Raw genomic sequence first — 9300 nt, 5'->3', positions numbered from 1 at the left:
GGTAGAAGAAGTGCCGTCAAAATAAAGTACCTATGCAGTGAGGTTAGTTCACTGCTTCCCTTCACACTTCTCAAACTGCTCAACCTCATGTCCTCTCCTCTCTTTGTGTCTCCTCATCACGTCCTCTGGAGGGAGGAGCTTAGACGTGAGGAGTCTAGGCAGCAGACACTACACAGAATGAAACATCTTTGCCTCAGAGCCTCATTTTAAAATCATGCCAAGTAAAAATGACCTGTGGCTCCGCTGGGTCATAAATAGCTTTGTCAAAGCCGCATTATTTTATGGTGGTTGTGGCATGTTTCATATTTAGGGCCACTGAAATAAATCTGAAGCAGTGTGGCAGATATTGGACTAGTTCTTAATCACTGACAGGCAAAAAGAACAACTTCTGAATCCAAACCAGAAGTTAATTAATTTTTTACCCCTGAACGCCTACTGGGAGAAACTATTGAAGCACTTTTCTGAACTGAATGGTTTCTGTCATATTTTAGGCCTGTTTGTAGGACAAAATGCCTGGGTTTGCATCAGAGGTTAGCAAAGGTGGTCTACACCTGTGCAGATACCTTTGGAAAAGCCCAGAAACTAAAACCAAAACTTTACTGATATATGCTAAGATATCAAAGGTCATCATTAACATCAGAAAATGTCATCTTTATGGAGGAAAGAGTTACAGAGTCCTCTCTCCAACACCTGAGCGTCTTCCACTCTGACTCTGAGACTGAGACTAATGCTGACGTACAGCAACGCATAGTGATGGGGACAATCAGACACAAGTAAATTCAGCCAAGAGGAAGGCAAAAAAGCATGAATGACACAAGGAACCTAAAGCTGCACAACAGGACACAGGTATCAGTAATTTTAATACTTAACCTAATATTTAACTTCAATAAAAATGGTCACTGGTAACACATGCAACCTCATTCATGGTGATGGAGTGTGCAGCTTCTGAGTTCTGAAAAAATGAGATACATGCAATAAAACATTTGCAAAGTGATATTTTTAAGAACTCCTTTTCTACCTTTTCCCATTGCACTGATACATGATTTGCTGAGCTGCTGTTTGTGCACTGGATTTTAGTCCAACTTCTTAAGAGATGATTGAAAAATGAAATATAAGACTTTCTGGGCAAAGTTTAGTTCTGAAGCTAAAACAGTTTATGGCGATACAAAGATAGAAAGTTGGTGTTGAAAATGATGAAATAATGGAGAGAAACGCTGCACAACATGGTTTTTTTTTTGTTCGTTTTTGTGCATTAGAATCTGACAGATGTAGGCACAGGTTTGGACACATGCTCTCATGGAGGTCTAATACTGTGATGTTAAATCCTAACTCGAGTTTTTGGAACATTTTTACTATAAGTGTAGAGAAATCTGTTTCCCATTGGGTCATTTTGTGTATCTTCACTGTATCCTCCACTCGTCCTGTGACACCAGCTGTTGTCATTGAATATCTGCTCTGATATCAAGAATCCTCGAGTTTCAACCTTTCTACAAGTCTCCCTGCGAAGGCTGCCTGAATGGCATAATGACCTTTAGTAAAGGATAAATGTTACGATGCTTTCAAATAAAAAAAAACAATCAAAATCAAAATTTATTTATAAGCACATTTAAAAACAACATGGGTTGAGCCAAAGTGCTGCACATAGTAGAGATAAAATAGTAAACATACATAGTAATTATATAAAAGACTAGTCATAATTGAAAGCTAAAGAGTACAAATGTGTTTTCAATTGGGTTTTAAAAATGTTGAGTGTTGGCAATGACCTAATGTGAAGGGGCAGACTGTTCCAGAGTTTGGGTGCAGCGATCGCAAAAGCTCGGTCACCCCTGTTTTTCTGGGGATAGTCATAAGCAACTTATCTGCAGACCTAAGGGCTCTACTTGGATTATCTTTTGTTAAAAACTTTTAGAGGGAAACTGGAGCTACTGATCCGTCCTGCTGCTGAACATCAGCCTCACTCAGCGCACCTGTTCAGCTTGCAGCAGAAACAGTTAATGTGCTAAATGAAGGTCTTTGTGGATGGTAAAAGAGCACAGTGAACTCACAGCAAATATCAAATATCAGCAAATATTAAAGTATAGCATATTGTACCTTGTAGAGTACAGCTGTTCTTGGGCTGCTGCTGTCAGACTCTTCACATTTCTCAGTGAATCAGAACAACTCCTGGACTTCAAAAATACGACTCAACCGTTAACCTTTGCCACTATCGCCTTTGAATCGGGAGACTTCTTGTTTTTCCTGCAGTAACTTCACCTGCCAACACTGAACACCGGCTCCTTCTAACCAGGTGCTGAAGTTTGACAGGCCAAATTATATCCAGTCTCTTTAAATTGGGAGGTTTTCTGTTGCACTAAAGGATGTCTCGGTTCTAGCGGTGAGTTCTTATCTCAGGGGATCAAATCCTGCTGTTTTGTCAGAAGTGCTGTTGCAGAGATACACACAAGATGGGCTTCAGTGTTGGAATATATATCACAAGTTTTTTTTAGTCTTCTGTCAATTTTAGGACCTTTTTTGCTTTTTTTGATTCACTTTTTACTCTCCTGTTTGTGGTTGGTTTTGCAGTCTACTGCACATCAGCCCTGCATGCTGGACAATTATGCCAACTGTGTGTTTAATCATGGCACCAGAGGGTTCTTTATGTCGCTGGTTACAAAGTGAGAACCATCTCGCTACTGCCACAACCAAAGGACAACTTGGCCTTATCTGTGAAAGGCAGGCAGCAGGTGAAATAGCAGTACTTGACACCCACGAATGACAACACGCCAAGTATGTAAATACTTAAGATGTAGTGAAACACAACCATCAGGCGACTGGCATGACAGAGGGAGTCAGAGGAGAGGAAAACATGATCTACTGCAGGAGCAGCTGTGCACAGAAGAACAATCATTTATATTCAGTTTAACACAAATGCAAGTGAAATCAAATTTCCTTGAGCCAGTCAGAAATAGTTGTAAATTTTGGCTGTGACTGAGCAAACACTGCTCAGAGATCTGTGCTGGGAGACTTTGGCTCCTGAGGTTTAATGTTTGAAGAGTTGATTAACTCTTTATTAAGATTTCATCAGTGAGGGATTTAAACCTGCAACCTTCCAGCAGCACAGCTGTGAGCCATCTTCTGCAGGGACGGGTCAGCTGGGTTGGTCCACACACTCCAAATAAGAACAGGAGCCAATTACAGCCTGCTGTGACTATAAATAACCACCACAGCACTTTACTCCACATTTACATAAAGAGCTATAATGGCTTCGTAATGGTTTAAATATTCATCATGCTTCCTTTGCATTCCACATACTGCTGAATTATAAAAGGAAAACTGTACTGAAGTGAAACCCAAAGATGTTCTGCAGAAAATCTACAGTATGGACAATAAAAACAAACAAACCTACATAAAGAAATTCTATTTGTGGTCTCCTCCAGTCAAGACCACACTTGATTCCGCCTGATGTGCCGCAGCACATTTTAGGAGTGCACGCAAGTAGCTCTCCTCTCTGCTTAATATAAAGCAGCAGTATTATTACTGCTATAGCTTCAGTTTTTATAGAAGGCACATGACACAGAACAGATGAGATCAACAGGAAGTCAGACACAGAAAATTCAAAATAAGAGACCCTGTGCAGACTAAATGAGGTGACACCAACTGAAGGCGAGAATAAAACATCAAAAACAAGTAGTAAATATTGCCACAATCATTGCATTGATAATGAGACAATTGGCAGTAAATGAAGACCAGCTGATCTTTGCTATAATCTCTGCATAATTCTGTCAGACTCATGTTTCACATCTCAGCACACTCAGTGTGAGTCTGAGCTTTGTTTGCTGTATACATCATTCATACTCATATTTAGTACAAAGTCCTGTGTTCCAACCTGTGCGACACATCTGTCTATCTGTCTGTTTCCTTTATTTAGTCAGAAATTAGCCTGAGGTAGGAGCCCTGCACACTGAGCAATTTTCCCTTTACACTAATGAAGACATCATGTTCTTGTCTCTCTCTCTCTCTCTCTGTGTGTGTGTGTGTGTGTGTGTGTGTGTGTGTGTGTGTGTGTGTGTGTGTGTGTGTGTGTGTGTGTGTCTGCTCTTCAGTCACAGTATCGCTAAGCCTTGTGATTCCTTCAGTGCCTGCAGACATTAGAATCACAGTCACGTTCCAGCGGACACTTCGGACAAAATGGTCCTGAGGAGAGAGACTGTGTGTGTGTGTGTGTGTGTGTGTGTGTGTGTGTGTGTGTGTGTGTGTGTGTGTGTGTGTTACTCTAAAATCACAGAATACATTTTTGGAGTGACAACATTACAGTATTACACTGCACAAGATTAAAGACACTTCAGAGTATCTTACTGACTGTATGACCACCCAGGCAGGCCTGCACTCTCTCTGCTGATAAATTATAAGATCATTCTGAAAAAGCCTCTAATTTATAATAATTCTTATGTAAAACAAAGTGCCAATACCATGAGATGCACCATGTCATAAAAATCACAGGTGGTAAACAACCTGCTGCTAATGAAGACTCGCTACAAGCAGTATTTGAGTGGTTGAATAATAATAATCCTACTACTACTACTACTAATAATAATGATAATAACAACAACAACAACAATAATAATAATGATAATAATAATAATAATAATAATAATAATAATTGGTAATTTACTAACCCTAAGTGGAATTCATTGCATCCCATTTGAGTAGGAATTTGGTGTATACAGGCAGACAGGCTTGCGTGCAGTCCTCTAAAAATAAACTTGTTGTGCATTCTGACTGCGGTTTTCTCTGAGGCAGGAAGAAAGCTACGTTTGGAAGCTTTCCATTAGCATCTGAAGATGCAGAGTCCCTGCAGCTCATTTATAGGTATTAAATTCTGATTTGGTGGCATCTTACTCAAGGCTTCATATAAAGGGGATCGTCTACAAAGCCTCAAAATCTTTGTTTGGTCCTCCTGGTATCTGAATGAAAACAGACATAAGTGAATAACCACCTTAGAAAAAGAAAAAAGTAACACATATTACAGTCAGCCCATAAAAAAGATGATCCCGCGATGCCCCTTCACAGTTGCCTCCTCATGCACCTCCAAACTTCAAATCTCTCCAATTTCATCTCGAGTTGCATCAAAGCCACGTCACAGGATCAATTTCATCTAAAAGAGTGAAGAGGAGTTCACCAACGCTGCAGCACCTTATGGCAAATAAAGAAACACTAAACAAAGACATGTATTTGGTACCAAAGTGTTAATAAGTCATATTCAGACATGACTCCATTCAATTCAATTTTATTTATACAGCACCAAATCACAACAATAGTCACCTCAAGGTTTATATTGTAAGGTAGACCCTACAATAATACATACAGAGAAAAACCCAACAATAATATGACCTCCAATGAGCAAGCACTTTGGCGACAGTGGGAAGGAAAAACTCCCTTTTAACAGAAAAAAAACCTCTGGCGGAACCAGGCTTGGGGAGGGGCGGCCATCTGTCGCGGCTGGTTGGGGAGAGGAAAGTTAATCCTTTTAAACAGTGAAACGGATGCACTGTGAAGGCCCTTCGATCATGATAAGAACATAAAAATGAATCAGATTAAAACTTTGATCTCTTCTGCTCACGGATTTGTTTCATTGATTTGTGAAATCAGACAGTGTGAGCTTTTGCCTCCTCCCTCAGTTCAGCAGGAGCAGCTCGGTGTGTTTTAGTGAGGGCTCCTCTCCCTTCCCGTAACTCAGATCACAGACACGTGATTTATCACTTTTACAAATATTAAAGGTCTGCACGCTCAGTCTTTAGTAAGTTCGCTGATATTTCCTCAGGGGATCCACGTATGAGGGGCAGAAGCTCATACCCAGCTAGTGACACCTCCCCCAGCCAGTCATCGGCGTCCTTCAGCCCCGCGCAGCCCAATGGGGCACGCTGTGGGCGTGTCCTTTCGCGGTGAGGGGCTTTTTCGGAGTTTGGTAAATGACTGCAGCAAGAAAGCAGACCAGAGCGCACGAGGCTGTGTCCGCCTCCGTGTTTCACCTCCGTGCACGTGTGTGCGCGCTCTCTTCCGCCATGGAACGGGTCCACACGAGTCGGCGAGCACGTTAACGACACTCCGACGGGATTGCTTTTTGTTCTTTCTCTCGGTTTAGCGGAGCTGGTGTTCCGGTGCTGGTACTGGGGCGGGAGCGCAGCGGCGGCCGCCGGTGAGTCTCCAAGTTGAGCGGCAGCGGACAATGGGAGCAGCCGAGCCGGGCTGCTGCAGAGACCGCTACTACTACTGCTCACCCCGGGGAGCCGCCGCCGAGCAGCAGGAGGAGGAGGAGAGGGAGAAAAGGAGGCACACCTGCTCCACCTGCAGACCCTCCTCTCCGAGCAGCAGCCCCGTGCGGGTCCGGGACGTGTGTAGGATGTGGGTGAGGAAAGCTGCGGCTCTGTCCTCGCGCTGGATTTGGGGAATATAAAGCGCACGTGCACTCTTCTCGAGCCCTCCTGAGAGCGTGAGCCTCCCGCAGACCCACTGCTGAAGGAACCGGAGGGGATGTGTTTCGTTCCCGCTGTCGGCGCCGCGGACCGCACGCGCTGGACTTTAGAGTGATTGGATGTAACTGTGGCTCAGTTGACAGGATCCCGTGATCTCGTCTCGAGACCCCCACCCACCCCCTTCTCTCCCCCCTATTCTTCCCCCTTTTCCCTCCCCTCCCGAACCAGAACCCGGATGAGCTCCGTACCCACTGCCCGCCTCTGTCCGTGGTCCTGAACACAGTCTCCTGGCGGATTTAGTGGATTGTTCCCCCCAAAAAACCCTCCTGCGTGGAGGCGTGAGAGCGGACATCAGCATGATTTCATGGAGACTGAGGTCATGAGCATCCCGCGGCTCGGCACCGGCGACTCCGGGATCTGAAACCCACACACACAGAGACACACACACACACACACACACAAAAGGTGGAACATTTTCGGTTCACCTTGGAGGTCATAAACCAGAACCGCGACCCCCCCTCCCCTCTCACCCTCATCTTCCTCCTTCTCTTCTTCCACTAAAGGCTTTTTTTGGTCTTTTTTTTTTTTTTTTGGAGGGGACTTCATCCTCTCCAGAGCGTGACCCCCCTCCTCCCCTTCCCACCACCTCCACACACTCCCCCTCCCCTCTAAACAAAATGAGACTGGCAAAAATGTGCCGACTAAACGTGCTGGGGATCTATTTGTGGCAAACGGTTGTGTTTTTCAGGTAAGCAGAAGCATGAAATGGACTTCATGAGTGCAAAATAACGGCGTGTGTGTCATTGCTTTTCAGAAAATGGAAAATATGAATTTGCATTTTTATTGCTTTGCAGCCCTACTGTTGGGCGGGGGGAGGGGGGCGTTCATGTGCAAACTTATGAAAGTTGTGTTCGGGTTGCGTGTCTCATTGCTCTTGAGCATGTAAAGGAAGTTGAATTAAGTTGCAGTGAATCCAGACAGGACGGTAAAAGAGGAAACAGCGACCACTAGCGGGCGATGTGTGTTTATGGTGTCAGCGGTCATGTTTGGGGGAAAGGAGCCTGTCGGAGTCACGTGCTCTCTGACAGTCATGTTAAAGCAGGTGTTGCTCATAGCAGACAGTATGTGGAGGGGACATGGTGAGGTTTGTGAATACCTCAAACGGCTCGGAGCAGCCTTGTATCCTGGAAATCCACATTCCCATTTGTCTCACTGGTTCAATAAGACAATCGCTTATTGTGAGTTTTCTTCTTTCATTAACAGACATCCAGTAATCGAGCTCCTTGTACATAATACAGCCAAAGAGGAAAAATGTAAGGACACTGTTTCTGTTGATGGGATAAAACATATTCAGAGACAGTACTTTGTCAGCCATTCAATGCAAACATATTTTTCATGTAGATCTCCAGGTCATCTCCAGGCCGGCTCCCTGTTTGTCATTGTCCCCCTTTCACAAACCTGCTAAATGTACCTGACCAGAACAGGAAGTGGCAGCCATTGTTTTGGTGATGCAGATGATGAAACTCTGTCAGCTGATGACATGGAGGTGACGATGCTCAGATGGGTTTTTTTTTTAGATTGAACAGTTTTACTGGGGCTGAAAAACTTCAAATCAGTCTTCACCCTCCATTATATAATCATTATTATTTGAATTACTGCTTTGGAAGTATTCTTGACCAGATGACCAACACAGATTTTTTTTTAGGTTGCCAAGATGAGTCCAATTGTATAGAAGTCTATGAGAGTCTACTGCTCTGTGAGCTCAGTAAAAATGGTCTCAGCGGCTGGTTTCAAGTCTTATTCAATGCAACTACATATTCATTCTCCAAATCCCGTAGATGATACAGTAGTTTCTGCAGACAGTTGTGCAGAGCAGAAGTATGAAGCGCCTTAACTGGTGGAAAACACAAGAAGTGCTTCAAACTGCACTCTACTTTCCAATGTCACAGTTAAACGAGCCGGCTTTCTGATTCTGTGCAGCATGTTGGAAACTGAAAAGGAGCCTATTTATAGTTACCAGCTGTTTCTTCCAATTTACGCTGAATGCATATTATAATATTATCTCTCACTATTATTTGCTAACGTGTTTGGGTCCTGTGCGCGTTCCCAGCCTGCAGGTTCCTGCACGTTTCGTTTTATTGCATCACACGTGGATCTCATTTCCCTGCACGTCGCCTGGATTTCATTATGTCGAGTATCACTAGTGTTTTTCTACCTGCTGCAGTGACTACTTTCCAGTGAATAAGGCGGCCATTTACCGTGAGGGACATGGTGCTTTTGTAGGAGGGGGCTGCAGGAGTTTTGCATTCAGTGCACACTGTTTAGTTAATGAAGCAGAGTTGGGATATTGCCGTCTCAGCTCCTCACGCCTGGACTCTGCAGTTCCCTGCTTAATTGATATCTCTTTCCTCCATCCTGACCCACACACCCCCCCACACCTCATTCCACATTCAGCCTCATTACTAAACATTGATTAGCCCGTCAATGGCTGGGGCCAGACCTGATGAATACACATTTAATGCCTGCACATATCTCGCTCACTCACTGGCTCTGTCCACACTCGTAGTATTCATCAAACAGGCAGCAGAGGAGAGCTAGGAATTTAGATTGGACCTGCAGGAAACATTCATCTAACGACCTGTTTCATCTTGCATTAGGCTCAAATCCGAGATAATGTCCTTTTTCCCTGAAAAAGTCTCCTTTTTTAAATCTAATCAGTTGCCGTTTTTAAGAAAATTGGGACTAAAATGTTTTGGAAGAAACTATTTTACTTTATCAGTGGCAACAGCAGCTACAACTGTAAACCCGTGAAGGTTTGTCCAATCTAAGATTCAGTCATTCCTCATCT

At 43.8% G+C, this 9300-nt stretch overlaps 1 protein-coding gene across 3 annotated transcripts in view; it reads left to right on the top strand.

The window, feature by feature from the left end:
- Positions 1–6682: 6682 nt before the first annotated feature.
- glra1 (glycine receptor, alpha 1) overlaps positions 6683–9300 on the top strand; it is a 118242-nt gene continuing 115624 nt past the window's right edge. For all 3 annotated transcript variants that reach the window (XM_082551544.1, XM_082551543.1, XM_082551545.1), the window contains exon 1: positions 6683–7200. In XM_082551544.1, coding sequence (XP_082407670.1) covers positions 7130–7200 — 71 coding nt within the window. In that variant the 5' untranslated portion in view covers positions 6683–7129. The remainder of the gene's footprint in view (positions 7201–9300) is intronic.

This window comes from Aulonocara stuartgranti (genome assembly GCF_965226115.1).
Source record: "Aulonocara stuartgranti genome assembly, chromosome: 2".
In the NCBI taxonomy this organism is placed as follows: domain Eukaryota; kingdom Metazoa; phylum Chordata; class Actinopteri; order Cichliformes; family Cichlidae; genus Aulonocara; species Aulonocara stuartgranti.
Note: the sequence above shows the minus strand (reverse complement) of the source record. Positions and strands in the feature narration are given on the sequence as shown.